The following is a 15160-nucleotide window of genomic DNA, read 5'->3' on the forward strand; positions in this document are numbered from 1 at the left end:
ATGGCAGGAGAGCGGGCATGCCCTCAGCTCTTGTCTGTGGGCTTCCCAGAGGCGTCTGGTGGGCCAATGTGGAAAACAGGATGCTAGACTAGAGGGGACTTGGGCCTGATGCAGCGGGTCTGTTCTTAAGTCTTTCTGATTCTCAGCCTTGTCGAGTTCCTAGTAGGAAGACTGTGGTAACTGAAGGCTTGCCACAATCACACTCGTATCCTTTGGATTCATTGCATATGTGGCATAAACAGCTGTCCTGTTGTGAAATCCTTTACTCCCACCACTTTGCTGGGACAGTCTATTGAGCATCATCTACTGGGAGTTCCTTCTTCTCAAGTTCCACTGTTTGTTGTTTTTAATTTATATACTGCCCTTCGTCCAAGACCCCAGGGCGGTTAACAACAAGATAAAAACATTCCAATAAAAACAGAACAAATGCAACTAAAAATGTAAAAGGGAGAGGGCAGCTCATTGGCCAAAAGCCTCAATAAAAAGGGCAGTCTTCCCTAACCCCCTTAAAGGAAATTATGGACTTACTCGTACCTATCGGAATCAAGTCATTGTTTTCTGGATTTTAACCACTTGCCAACTGTGTTCCCGGTCCACCCAACCAGCTACAGGTTTCCAGACCCACAACCTTCAGAAAGCTTATCTTTGGTGTTTAGGAAATTGCCTTTCTGGGAGCTGTCCCAAGTATAGATACAGTATTTATATATTTAATTTAGATGTACCCAAAGCAGCATCTGTCATTGTTTCCAAAGGAATGCAGTGCTGATGAGCACCATATTTATTGACTTTAAAAACAATACAAGAGGCTCCATTAATCCCCCAATAAAGATGCTGTTAATATTTAACTGGCATTTATTTAAACTTACAGTAACTGTCCTATTAAATTTAAATTAACTGTGCATTTGGGAGCCTTCCCCTAAAGCCTGGCTGGGACTTCGTCGCTGCTGATCCCTCTCCTGCCTGCACTTTACACTAGGCGCCTTGCCATAAAACAGAACATTCAATTTGCCCTTTAAAGTCTGGTGATTTGGGGGTTGGTTTGGTCTCCTGCTCTCTCTCCCTCCTCTCTGCTCTCAGTGTCTTTATTACTTTAGCAAAGATTTTAACACTTTCGAGACCAGGTTTGAATAGCCTTGCCTAGCAAAAGTCATGGCAACTAACAAAAAGGCAGTCATCAATGTAAAAATGTTTTCTGCTTTCGTGTTTCCATCATCAGCCCAAGGACCTTTGCACTGGCAACCAGTGAGGGGCATCCTTCTCTGGTCAGCAAATAGTAGGAGCATCTAGAGACTCCAGGAGGAAGCTGAATCATAGGAACATAGGAAGCTGCCATCTACTCAGTCAGAACATTGGTCTATCTAGCTCAGTATTATCTTCACAGACTGGCAGCAGCTTCTCCCAGGTTGCAGGCTGCAATCTCTCTCAGCCCTTTCTTGGAGATGCCAGGGAAGGAACTTGGAGCCTAGATGCTCTTCCCGAGCAGCTCCATCCCCTAAGGGGAATATCTTCCAGTGCTCACACATCATGTCTCCCATTCATATGCAACCAGGGCAGACCCTGCTTAGCTAAGGGAACAAGTCATGCTTGCTACCACAAGACCAGCTCTCCTCTAAATCCTGAAGGGCAAGGGTGCTACAGTGCAAATTAACACAAATCTAGTGAAGTATCCCCCCAAATGGTTTCTTAGACTGGCTGTGGAGGAGCACTGGCCCTGCACTAGTGAGCATGAATTATCCACTTTGCTAAGCAGGGCCCACATTTGTTTGCATTTGGATGGGTGATGGCATGTGAACATCGTCTGCTGTAAGATATTCCCCTTAGGGGATGGGGCCATAGCTCAGTGGTAGAGCATCTGCTCTGCATGCAGAAGGTCCCCGGTCCATTCCCTGGCATCTCCAGATAGCCCCCGGGGAAAGCCCTGCCTGAAACTCTGTAGAGCCACTGCCAGCAGCTCTCTCAGTCATTCTGAGTAAGATGGACCAATGGTCTGACTTGCTATAAAGCAGCGTCCTCTGTCCCTATGTACATCTCTCATCATCCCCATACACACTTTGGCCATTGGACCTGGGCGTGGTGGGATTTGTAGCCCAACCATATCTGGAGACCCAAGTTTTATAATCTCTGCCCTTAAAGGGGAAAAACACACAAACACAAACACGGGGGGAGTGGTTTACAAAGGACAGGTACTGCAAAAAGGGAGTAGTTGGGGCAGATGGATTTGTGCACATGAGCCCAGGGAGAGGGGTAGGAAGAAGTCTGGACCCTCTTCGTTTGGATGCTCAGAAAGCTGGGTACGGCCACAGTGACCTTCCTTGGGGTATACAACTTTTTGTTTTAAGCGTTGGCTTTTGCCAGCCTCGCACAGAGCGCATTCAGGCCCCATCTCTGCCTGCAATGCTGCCTAAGCATCCTATTTATGTTGTTTGCCAGGAGAGGGGGGCCTTTAGCCTTGTTAGAGAGAGAGAGAGAGAGCTGGGCTGCTCTCTGGAGCTTACACCTCTGTCAGCTGCACTGCCCAGGACATCCAAGCTTTCCTTTATTACAGAGGAATCTGGGGCAGTGCGAACAAATATTGCTTCCTTGTTTGGAACGGGTGCCAGGCCAAGTTGCCAACTCTGACTAAAGCTGTTCCTGGAGATTTTTTGTTCTCCCCAATATTTTTCTCAATATCAAGCCATGTGGGAGGGGGCGCGGAACCTGCATTGCTTTCAGTTGTTTTTCTCGAGCCTGGTGCTAATTCCTGGTTACTCCAGGCCAGTCCTGGAGGAGGGTTGGCAACCTCATGCCAGGCGCTATGTTGCTCACCTGTGTTGTGTCTACTTTTCTCTCTGATGTATATTTTCAAACCCCAGTTTTTCATGCTGCCCCCCCTGAAGACATGAGAGGTTTCCTCTCCCCCCCCCACCCCCCGCTGCTCCACCTTCACAGCTGGACTAGGCTGCTGGCTCCTTCTCTCCTGGAGCTGCTGCATAATTTAATGGCCTCTTGTTCTCTCTCTCTCTCTCTCTCTCTCTCTCTCTCTCTCTCTCTCTCTCTCTTTTTGCTTTGCACATGTGTGTGTTTATTGTGCTTATTGTGCTTATTGTCTATAGATATTTTTAAAACCTGAAGCAATTACAGCTGTCAAGGACAAGACGAGCTGTGACAGGCTGATTTATGTATACATTGTACAGATGCAAAAGCAGGGAGTTGGGGAGAGGCAAAGAAATGAAGCAGGGAGTCTGGCTCGGGCTCGGCATATTCCAGCAAGGCATGTGTGTTAAATTGCATCAAGCAATCAAACAGCATGGGTGATTCCTAGAACAGAGCTTTGATTCTGGTGCAAAAGGAAGGTGCGACTCAAGAAACGCTTGGCCCGCAGATGATAGAGTGAGTTGTTTCCTTTGAACAACTCAATTTGTGTGTATACAAAGAAGCATAAACAGAGAACATCTTGGGCCTCACTGCCCAAGCCCCATTATTTTGGCAAGCGATGGCAGTGCAGCAGTGAAGGCACCATCTGCAGGTGGTGGATCAATTCTTCCCTTTCTGTACCCTTAAAGGCACAGGAGTGTGCTTAAGGTCTGGACCTGGGAATCGTATGCTCCTGTGGGCCCTTGAGCCAATGGTCCTCCAAACCTTTGATTTAAGCCTCTACCCCTTCCCTAGGCTCCTGTGTGTCAGTCCACTGCTTTGACAGGAAGGGATAGTTCTCAGTTTGGCTGGGATCCAAATATCACACCAGCCCCACAGAAAGGAGAGCTGTGCCTTTGTGGCCATGCCAATGAATTAAACAATGATTGCAGGAGGTCTCAGAGGGGGAAAGAGGTTGGGGCGGTGAGCCAGTCTTGTGGTAGCGAGCATGAATTGTCCCCTTTGCTGAGCAGGGTTCACTTTAGTTTGCATTTGGATGGGTGACTACATGAACACTGCCTGCTGTAAGATATCCCCCTTAGGAGATGGGCCATAGCTCAGTGGTGGAACATCTGCTTTGCATGCAGAAGGGCCCTAGGTTCAATCCCTGGCAGCATCTCCAGGTAGGGATGTGCATGGAACCGGTTCAACAGTTCTGCCCATCCAAAGGCAGGGGGTTATCTTTCAAGGAGCGGGAGGCTACACTTACCCCTCCCTCCACTCCCCCACCCGGCACTCATTTTTTTAAAAGTCCATTGGGGTGGCAGCATCCCTCCCTTGCTTGAAACCTTGGAGAAACTGCTGCCAGTCAGTGTAGACAATATTGAGCTAGATGGACCAGTGGTCTGACTCGGTATAAGGCAGCTTCCTATCTTCCTATGTCTAGACTTTGAGCCTAAGAGGGCTCCTGTGCCACACAGTTGTTTGAAGTAACCACACAACCTTTGGGCTGCAGACTCCTAGCACTTAAGGCAACTCCTTGAAGCCTCTATCCCTTCTCCAGTTCTAAAATCAACTTGTAATGTTGCTTTTCAGATAATGATTATATGTAATATGAAAATATGATTAATATTTATATACTGCTTTTCAAAAGAAGTTCCCAAAGCATTTACATAGAAATACATACATACATACATACATACATACATACATACATACATACATACATACCTGTCTCCAAAAGGCTTACAATCTAAAAAATAAACGTAAGATAGACACCAGCAACAGCCCCTGGAGGAGGATAGATAGGGCCGGTTGCTAAATAAAGAGAATCACCACTTTAAAAAGGTGTCTCTTTGCTCAGTTAGAGTGGGGGGTGGGGGGATATATAATTATAAAAATAATTCTGCTTTCCAGAGTTTTTTTTTTTCTAAAGAAGCTCCTTTGATCCTTTGTATACATTTATGTTGGGGCTTCCCTCCCTCTTTCCTGGAAGGGAAGGACTTACACCAAAACTGAAGTGGTGCTAAGATCAAGTGTAATGGTATCCTTCTAGTCCCCACGTTACTGGAGGTGGAGTTGAACCTCTTAGCTATTATTTTTAGAAGGCCATGGACAGGGATGGTTTACAGGCAAAACGTGTGGATCTTGTTAAGGTTGCCCCATTTTTCCTCTATAATTCGAGCAGTGCACCATCCTCTGAAGTGCTTTTACAACTGCCAGTTACATTATGGATTTGGAGTGGTTCCATCCCACAGTGCTCTGAAAACATAAGAATCTAGAAACCATGTGGGAAGAACTTCAGAAACATTAGATGGGCTGGGGGCAATAGCATAGTAGCTCTTCCCACATGAGCTCACATCTCCTGTCTGCCTCCAATATACTTCCATTATGGAGCAACCACATTAATCTCATGCTAATGAGACTAATAATACTCTCATACTAGTGAGACTAATAAGCAAGGTTTGGTCACTTGCTTCTTTAGGAATACAGAAAGCCGCCTTATACCAAGTCGAGAGGAGAGCTGGTCTTGTGGTAGCAAGCATGACTTGTCCCCTTAGCTAAGCAGGGTCTGCCCTGGTTGCATATGAATGGGAGACTAGAAGTGTGAGCTCTGTAAGGTATTCCCCTCTCAGGGGATGGAGCTGCTCTGGGAAAAGCAGAAGGTTTCAAGTTCCCTCCCTGACGGCTTCTCCAAGATAGGGCTGAGAGAGATTCCTGCCTGCAATCTTGGAGAAGCCGCTGCCAGTCTGTGAAGACAATAGTGAGCTAGATAGACCAATGGTCTGACTCAGTATATATATGGCAGCTTCCTATGTTCAAGTCAGTCCATCAGTCCATCTAGCTCAGTGTTGTCTACACTGACTGGCAGCAGCTCTCCAAGGTTTCAGGCAAGTCTCTCTCCCAGCCCTACCTGGAGATACTGCCAGGGATTGTTGAATCTGGGACCTTCTGCTTGCAAAGCAACTGCTCTCTACTACTGGGCTATGGCCCTGTTATGACCTCTTGAAGTGGTACATTCCATGTTCTCCATCTTTAAAGTATTAGGCCTGAATTATATGTGATGTGGGGCGTGGGAAAAGCTCTTAGGCATTTCACATGCAAATGTACTCACACATGGTTCTTACGCTTGTAACTTTAGCACGCCAGTGGCGGGTTTGCCCAGGCTGCTGATCTGGTGGCATGTCCACGCTATGCATCTAAGGGCTGGTGCACGTGTCAAGTTAACCCTTAGATGGGGTCAACTCTTAGTTGGGGTTAATCATAGTGGTGTGGCATGTGGAATGCTTATGTGCATGAATGTGTTTCCCATTCCCAAATCTGTCCTTGCAGTCTCACTGCCAGGCTGTGGGGGGAAATGCAGGGAGTCTTTTACAATCTTGAGTCGGAATGTAGCTGAGTAGAGGGCATAGGATTTTATGAAGGAAGGCATTCATTTCAAACGCTGATGGTATGTGATAGATGAAAAATGCAATTATGCCCCTTAGGGTGATCTCTCCACTCGGGATCAGATCAGGGTTCAGAGGCAACCAAGAAACCTGCCCATAAGCGAACCTGTTGTCATCTTTTTCCTTGGGCTGGTGAGGGACTTTGAGAGTCTACTTAGTGCTGCACTGCAGACACAATCAATAAAGCTCATACTTTATGTACCTCATTACCGCTTCCCCTTGTCTTAAAGGGCTTCCAGTAACCTGGAGCATAACACTGTGTGTACTGGGAAGATGCAGATTGGAGGGAGGGGGGTTAATGTAGAATTATAGGGCTCAAGGGTAGGATAAAACCATCATGCCCACCCTTCCCCAGCGGAACTTCAGTATCAATCCCTCCCACCCACTCTGTACATGGCTGAAACGGACAAAGTGGCATTGCATCTGGTCTGACCATTATTTAATCCAGCCCAATATTGTCTGTTTGGACTGGCAGCAACTCTCCAAGGCCCCCAGTGCAGATCATTCTGTATCCTGGAATGAGGAGATGTCTCAGGGTTTGCCTGGGTTTGCCTTTTTGACACCAAAAATACCCCATCAGTGGAAGAAAAGCCCATCCTAGCCTGTATACTTGATACAAATGACCACCCACCCAGAACCTTCAGAGATGGACAGCACACACACACATACACATACACACACACACACACACACACACCCAAGAGCCCTGTCACATTGCAGACCTGATTCTCCTCAGTGGGGATTCTGCCCCTTTCCCAGAGCGCTCTCAATTGTCCCAAGTCCTCAGGAGTGAAAGAATCAGTGTGCCAGGGTGGAGTGCTCAACCTTGGCTGCTCGGGGGCCTCCCTCCTAATGGGCTTGCTTGGGAGTAGGGTTGAACTGAGGAGTCAGGAAGGGCTGTGACTCTCTCCGACAGCACTAGCTCTCAATTCAACCAGCTTCCTGCTGGTTCAACAGCTCCACTAGAGAGTTTGTGATCGCAGATGCCTTGTGGCCTCACCTGAGTGGACCCAGGTACAGACAAGATGCCAGAGGCTGAGCCCGGGGCCTTATGGATACTGTACCACTGAGCTATGAGTCCTCGCCACAGCTAAGCAACTGGCATTTAGCTTAACCTGTACAATCCAAAGCAAATTGTATCACAAGCAGAGGGCATTTCTGGAGACCTGTGCAAAGGCGTTAGCTGTACCATTTTGTTCCAGATAACTCAAGCAAGTGAGCTGAGCCAGCTACTTTTAGGAAAGGCAAAACTCTGCTAACTTGGCAGAGAGGCACCTTTTAATGTGGCGATTCTCTTTATTTAGCAGGAGGAGAGTAACTGGCCCTATCCACCCCCAGCACAGCATCCCTCCAGTGACTGTTGCTGGTGTCTATCTTATGTTTCTGTTTAGATTGTGAGCCCTTTGGGGACAGAGATCCATCTTATTTGTTTGTTATTTCTCTGTGTAAACTATCCTGAGCCATTTTGGGAAGGGCGGTTCACATTTATAGCCCGCTCTTCCTCTGAGGAGCTCAGAGCAGTGTACATGGTTATTTTTATCCTCACAACAGCCCTGTAAGGTAAACCCTGTGTGGCTGAGAGATACATGACTGGCCCAGAGTCACCCAGTGAGTTTCATGGTTGAATGGGGATTTGAACTCGGGTCTTCCCGGTCCTAGTCCAACACTCGAAGCATTGTTTTGTTCTGTTACATGTATACACATGCAACAAATAAACAAACAGTGGGCCTGGTGCAACATAGTTCACAGGTGGGGATGTGCTAATATACTGCCTTGGGGTCTGCCATCTTTCAGAAGACCCACGTTCCCTGAAAGTTCGAGAGTCTTCCTGGAACTGAGGGCACCTGGAGCATACTCCCTTTACTCAGTTTCCGAGACATTTCTGGAAGTCCCCAGTTTCTCATTGTTAGCTAGGGCTTCTTACAAACGACCTTGTTTCCTCACTCCGTGATTTTTTTCAGTCATGCAGGCCATACCAGCTAGCTGCCTCTGTAGGCCCCCTTTCCTGGTTGCCATGGCGCCCCTTAGGTGAGCTGAGACAAGCCCCGCAAGCCTTGGTTTGTGTGCATTTATAGACTGCCCAGCAAAACAACTCTGGGTGGTTTATAGCACGAAACACTCTTGCCTGGCTTTCTCCTTGGCAGGGTTTCGGTGGTGAGGAGAAACCCTGATGAAGAGCTACTACGCTCCAGGTGCTGGTGCCTGCAGATGCTTGCACCCTGAGAATTGCTTCTCCCTAGCAGGGTCCCCATCACAAGAGGGTTTTACCGTACACTGGTACTGAGGGGAGAAGCCTCAGGAGTGGTTGTGTGAAGAAGCCTTCCACTTGCCCTGTCTGTTTACTGTAGGTGACTGAGTGGCTGCACTTCTGCCTTGACAAAGGCACCCAAAGCAGTTTAGTTGAAAGCTGGACTTTAAGGCCTGGCATATCTCCCAAGACAGCCGAGGGCTTTGAGAAACAAAATGAAGGAGACAGCCTATTGACAAGAGGAACGAGGTCTTCTGAAAAGAATGTGTTTGCTAAGCGGCTAAATAGGACTAAGCATAGCATGTTAAAGCAAGCGGACTCTCTAGCATTTGCAGAGGGTGTGGAGGCACCTTGTCCCCTCACAGTTTTCGGACGGTAGTGTCTACTTATTCCTTGAGAGCAACTTCTTTTTGACTGACTCATTGAGCAATGAATACTGTAAAGCAGCAATGCACAGCTTTGGCCCTCCAGTGGCTCTTGGACTACAACTCCCATTATCTCTGACTATTGTCAGAGAAGTTGTGCAGCCAAGCTATCAAGAATTAAATGAAATAGGCCTGTGTACCAGGTATGTAGGAAGCCGGGTTCTGGGACCCAGGAACAGAGGACTATTAGGGGCCAATGGGCCAGAAGCAGATGCATGGCCTAAGCAGATGGGGGTCATTGTACAGAGCATCCGTTATCTAGGAATTGGAGAGGCTAGTGCATCATCGCTGTATCAGGCAAGAGTTGAGAGATCCAAGGGAGTAGGAGGTTAATGCTTGGAGTCCGCGGCCTTTAAAAACAACAACAACCACAACAACAACAACAAAGGTCTGCCTGTGTCTGCATAATATACATGAACCTGACTGTTTGAGCTTTGTTAGTAATGTTGCTACAGTTTGTAAGAGGTATACAAAAGTAATTGCAACCAATGCTCTTAAATACCCTGCCCTTTTGCAAGCAAATATCTAAGTGGCTGACATGGTGAGGAAAATTACTCACAGGCAGTAGTTGCAACTGAACTTGAAATGACAAATTAGGCATTTCAATGGGACTACTTTGAGTAATTTTCCTCATGTCAGCCAGCATATCCAAAAGCAGAACTTAGAAGTGTCTGTCCTCCTTCCTCCACCCAACACAGTGTCCCTTGGATGATGCAGGAGTCCTAGGCAAGCACAACTGAGTCAAGCAGGTGTTTTCAATAATTAGGGCAGCTGCACTAGTCACCCTCATGAGTTACTTCCCCATAAGACAGGCAATCGCAGGACGCAGTGGAGTGGGAACCATGGGATCCAAGTGTATGTTTTAATTGTTTCTGCTGGAACTTGGGATGCAGTTGCATTTTTCAAACTGTTTTGAAACTATGGGGTGCGACACATTTTTAACTTGTTTAAAATAGCCATAGTGCTCGGTTGCCTGTGTTTGCCCTCAGTTTATGCTTTTGGTGGTAACCATAAAATCAAAGATACCACAGCATTCCTGACAAAGGGCTTGCCAGCCAGTGGGCAGACCTGTGGCATCTATGAATCTAATGCCTAGAAAATTATCGGTATGTTGTTATTAGTAATAGAATAATAGTCACCTTAACTGGCACAGCAGGGAAATGCTTGACTAACAAGCAGAAGGATTTGTCAAAAGGATTTGTTTTGAATCCCTGCTAGTACTATATCGGGCAGCAGCAATATAGGAAGATGCTGAAAGGTATCATCTCAATTGCACGGGAGGAGGCAATGGTAAACCTATCCTGTATGTAATCTATCTATCTATCTATCTATCTATCTATCATATTTTTATACCCCCCCCCAAAAGCTAGTTCTCTGGGTGGTTTACATTCTACCAAACTGTATTCTACCAAAGAAAACCACAGGGCTCTGTGGGCACCAGGAGTTGAAATCTGACTCGACGGCACACTTAATAGAATAGTTACAATAAATTAGGAGATGAGGGCATCCCAAGTCTGCTTGCATGCATGCCTATTGTTCTTTCTATGTTTGGTATAATGCACTGGGATATTTCCCTCCAGAAGGGAATGATTACCTTACAATTGTGCCTCTAACCACTGGTCTTTATGGCTTTCAGTTTTCCCCTCCCTCTAGATCAGGAGAAGCTGTAATGGGGTGGGGTGGAGGACTAAGCAAAACCCGCAGGGCTTTATTCTCCAAGGCTGTTAATCTGCGTTCTTTCACAAGTGCTAAAGCCACACACTCAGTAATCTTAAAAAGAGATTGGAAAGTGAGGAAATAAACAGACTTGGAAAGAAATCCCCTCCTCTTGTGACCCATCAGCAGAAGTAATAATAATAAAGCTTTATTATTTTATAGAGTGTCTTCTCTGCCTGGCGTATCTCGGAATGCTTGAGATTAAATAGCACAGTTAGCGAATTAAATAATAGTTTACGGAGTATTGTATGACTCAGGGGATTAGTAATGGGGCTATGGAGCCTTTCACATTTAGGTCACCAGTTTGGAATTCAACTCATGTTGGTTGCAGTTTTTAATAAGGTGGGGATGTCTAATAGCCAGCAGGTGCCTGATGTGACGTGAAAGGAATTGGTGAGTCTTGGGTGCAGAGAAGTGGATGCATTCCCTAAATCCTCCAGTGTAGATGTAGAAACTGCTGCTGGCAACCAGGATCATGGAAAAGAGAAGGAAGCCCTAGTTTATTTTCCCCAAAGAGCTTCTTCACAGGCTGTAAACAATATGCACAAAGCCTCCAGACTTAACCAAAGCAAAGCCCTTTGAAGACTTATTTGTTTTCAGTTAGGGAGTTAAGTAGTGTCTGCTGATGTCTGTCATTTAAATGGAACTTCCATGTTACAGCGGTACTCTACTTCTGGATGCCAAATGCTGAGGGCAAGCAAGCAATAGGAAGTGTGGCTCCCTGCATGCCGTACCTGTGAGATTACAGACTGGCCACTGTTAGAAGCAGAATGACAGATCAGATGGATTTTGGTGCTCTTACTGAGTTCAATGGACTTTACTCCTAAGAAAGTGTGCATGCATAGAAGGATTGCAGCCTAGGAGTGACAGGGGAGTGAGTACTTGCTGGTATCAACTAAACTGGCCCAGCTAGAGCTTTTTTGCATTTAGTGAGAGGGGGAGAGAGACATATTGGGCTTGCTTTGTAGCATCTGGAAGTCCCCAAGATGGGCAGCAAAATGTCTGGTTGTGACAGCCAGGCCACAAGAAAGGTACGCAAAGGGGTTGATGATATGAAGCTTGTCTTTGCTGCTCTCTTCGTGAGATAAAAGATTCAATTCCTGAAGGCAGTTTATGTCTAACACCTTCTACCAGCAGGAGATTATATATAGAAATAATAATTCAGTTAGCAAATAGCAGCAAGGCAGAGAACTACTTATAGACAAATGGCATGTTTTCAAGTTGCAAGATAGGAATATCCCCAAGAACGGAACTATCCTCCTGTGGCAGGCAGACTGAGTCAGGAGACAAAACAGTCAGAAGGGGCTATGTCCACTCAGCATGGAGGAGTTGGTCTTTAAGTCTAGTGACTTCATTTGCAGACCTCAGTTTTCCTCTGTGTAAAAGGGGCATAATAGGCATTGTCATCTACTTGCAAAATGGATGGAGCAGAAGACCTTGCTATATATATATAATTAATTTCACCCCTCATTGTGAGGCTTTTCAATGCAGTAAATTAACCTAATCAGGTAATAATAGGCAGAGCAACCAAGTGACCAGCAAAGAGAAAATGAAACAATTATGAGATTTAATACTCATTAAAAGGGACAAAGTCTGCCCAAGACTGAGAGATGAATTAAAAACAAGAAGTGTGCCGACAATGAGGGAGGCTCGGCTGTCGTACATGAGGGACAGGGCCTTCTCAGTTGTTGCCCCCAGACTCTGGAATGCTCTCCCGGTGGGCATCTGCTCCTCAGTCTCAATCACAGTTTTAAGAAAACAAATCTTGGCTTTTTACCCAGGCTTTGATATGATTGTTTCTATTGCTGCTGCTTTGCATTTTTTATGGATGTTTTACTTGTTTTCAATCTTGTAATCAGGTTTATATTTTTATATTTTAGCTTAACATTTTAATTGTGTAATTTTTATTGTCTTAAGTTTTGTATGAACCACCTTGAGATTTTTTTAAATGAAAGGCAGTATAGAAATTTAACAATAAAAGAAACAAACATGTTATGGATGGTCCCATGCACATGAGACCTTTGGCATTGGAATAAACTTCAGAGATATTTGAGTCCGGCTGTTTGTTTCCATAAGTTAGACCATTTTTAGGGGAAAGTAACAGGGAAGAGTGAAGCTGTTTGGTGTTAATATCTTTCAAGTCACATGACACCCAATGTCTGGCAGTTTTCATTGCACATGTTCTTAATAAGAGGCACTTTCAAAAGTGGCAACTCTCTCTTATATTTAGCAAGGGCAGAGTAACTGCCATACAACATCCCTCCAGTGGCTGTTGCTGGTGTGTTTTTGTATAAAGCACTTCGTGAACGTTGTTGTTGTTGTTGTTGAAAAGCAGTATACAAATATTTGTGATTGTTTACAGAATTGTTTTGAGTCTTCAGAGTGCTTTGCATAACACTAATCTGGTAACCCTTACAACAGTCTTGAAAGGTGGGCTGGGATTATCACTATATTGGATGGGGGGGGTGGCCGTTGAGGCTGTGAAGAAGTGGCTTGGCTGAGTTCATTTAGTGAGTTTGTAGCTGAGCTGAGATTTAAGCCCGGGGCTTGCAATGCTGATTCGCCACTCCTCACAGCGATCCTCTGCTTTGCGTTTCATCCATGACCCAAGGCCCCCCCACAAGTGGGGGAAAAGGAGGATTTAAACGCACCAAGTTGGCCAAGTGCCATTCAAGCCCCCCCCTCCCGCCCCAGGCCTCGGAAGGGCACCATCGCGTTGGCCCTGCCAGCCTGCAAAAGGAAGCGTGTGGTGGTCCCCTAAGAGTCTTCCTTACTGAGCATGGGCCTGAAAAGGTTAACACCAAGGAGCCCCACAGAAGTGCCCCTGGCACGGCAAGGGTTAACGCAGGAGCATCTCCTCTGCTTCTCTCCCCCCCCCCCCCCGCAATTTCCCGGTGTCCTTGGCTGAGATTAATGTGCTAAGTCTGTGCTGCTCCGAGATGTCTGTGCCGGGGAGCCCAAGTGTTGGTCAGTGATGGAGCTGCTGCCATGACAACCCCTGGAAGTCAGTGTGTGTGCACTGGAGAGAGAGAGTAGGGATGCAGGGGAGGCGGAGGAGATGCTCCCAGCAAGGAGGGAGAGCGGCGCTGGGATGCTGAAAGTAGCCGCCGCCGCGACAAGGGTGTCTCTCCTGCTCGCCTGTCGAGAGGCAGGCGGCTGAGCTCTCGGCTGCTTCCTCCCTCGCCCTTCTTCCCGGACTGGCCAAAAGCGCTGCTGAATTCGGCCCACGCAGCTTTGCGGAGCAGGGCAGGAGGAGCGGGCTGGGGCTGGGAGGACCCACTGCCAAGCCAGCCGAGCCGCCAGAAAGTTGGCGGAGGCAAGAGCCCGCGCCGCAGCTCCCCAGCCTTCCTCCTCCGAGGAGGCCTGTCGCTTGCCTGCTCCGCCGGCCCCCGCTGGAGTCCCCTCCTGGGTGTTTCTGTGTCACTGCAGCAGGCGCGGGGAGTTTGGGAACTCTGGCCGAGGGCTCCGCGGAGGAGCCGCGGACGGTTTGCTCTGCAGAGCGCAGCGCGGGCGATTCCTGCCCTACCAGCAGCAGCGCCGCCGCCGCCTCCTCCTCCTCCTCCAGCAAAGTGAGATGCATGATGAACTATTAATTGGAAGAAGCTCTGGCTCCTGAACCGCGCCGCTCCTTGGCCACCTTGCTTGCCTGCCTCCCTCCTCTTCCTCCCTCCTTCAAGAAATATTGGGGACTCCGTCTGGATACCGTTGGGAGAGGCGTTCGCTCTCTAAAGCCGGATTTCTAGGGGCTCCACCGACCTCCAGAGAGAGCCCGGTGCCTCTCTCTCTCTCTCTCTCTCTCCATCACGCCCTCCCTTCTTCTCGTCACTTTCCCCCCGCTCTCCCTTTGTGTTCCGTTGCACCGTCAGGTGTATATAAATAAATATCTCTTCCTTTTTTGCCTGGTGGAAAGTCCCCGCAGCCCAGGATGGGGGTCGGTGGGTGCTTAGTCCTGCCCTGGCGGTGCCTAGTCGTCCTGTGTCTCAGGCTGCTCTTCCTTGTGCCCGCAGGAGTGCCCGTGCGCAGCGGAGAGGCCACCTTCCCCAAGGCTATGGACAACGTGACCGTCCGGCAAGGGGAGAGCGCCACCCTCAGGTAGGAGCAAAGCTCTTATTCTTGACCGGGGGGAGGGGGTGGAGAGGAGGGCTGGGGCTGTTTGCGGTCCAGCTGCTTGTGTACTCTTGCTTGCATGGAGGTCGGCACATGTTTCTCGGGTGTCAGCTGAGATCCTGGGAGGGGCTGTTGGACCAGAGTGGAAGCCCCGGACTCCTCAGTCCAGGGGTATTTTGTCCTGGGTCTAGTCATAGCCAGAAACCCCGGGCTCCGGCAACTGTGTGCATTCCGACAAGCCGCATGTGTTTTGTGCAGATGAGGCTAGATAAATATCCCTTTAAATCTGGCTCACTTGGGCTGATGCGCACGAGTGGGTTACATTGTGCATGTAGGGAGGGAGGGGGAAAGCTGTTTCTATGGGAAATGGGATGGCTTGCCTG

The 15160-nt window shown here is 47.8% G+C and overlaps 1 protein-coding gene across 10 annotated transcripts in view; it reads left to right on the forward strand.

Annotated features, from left to right (window-relative positions):
- Positions 1-15160, forward strand: part of NTM (neurotrimin) — a 769818-nt gene that overhangs the window by 449991 nt on the left and 304667 nt on the right. For 7 of the 10 annotated variants that reach the window (XM_053269717.1, XM_053269718.1, XM_053269723.1 and 4 more), the window contains one exon: positions 14678-14762. In XM_053269717.1, coding sequence (XP_053125692.1) covers positions 14678-14762 — 85 coding nt within the window. Of the gene's footprint in view, positions 1-13584; positions 13638-14542; positions 14763-15160 lie in introns of those variants that run through there. The other 3 variants (XM_053269720.1, XM_053269725.1, XM_053269724.1) reach the window with 2 other exon arrangements.

The sequence above is a fragment of the Hemicordylus capensis genome, chromosome 8, assembly GCF_027244095.1.
Source record: "Hemicordylus capensis ecotype Gifberg chromosome 8, rHemCap1.1.pri, whole genome shotgun sequence".
Classification (NCBI taxonomy): Eukaryota; Metazoa; Chordata; class Lepidosauria; order Squamata; family Cordylidae; genus Hemicordylus; species Hemicordylus capensis.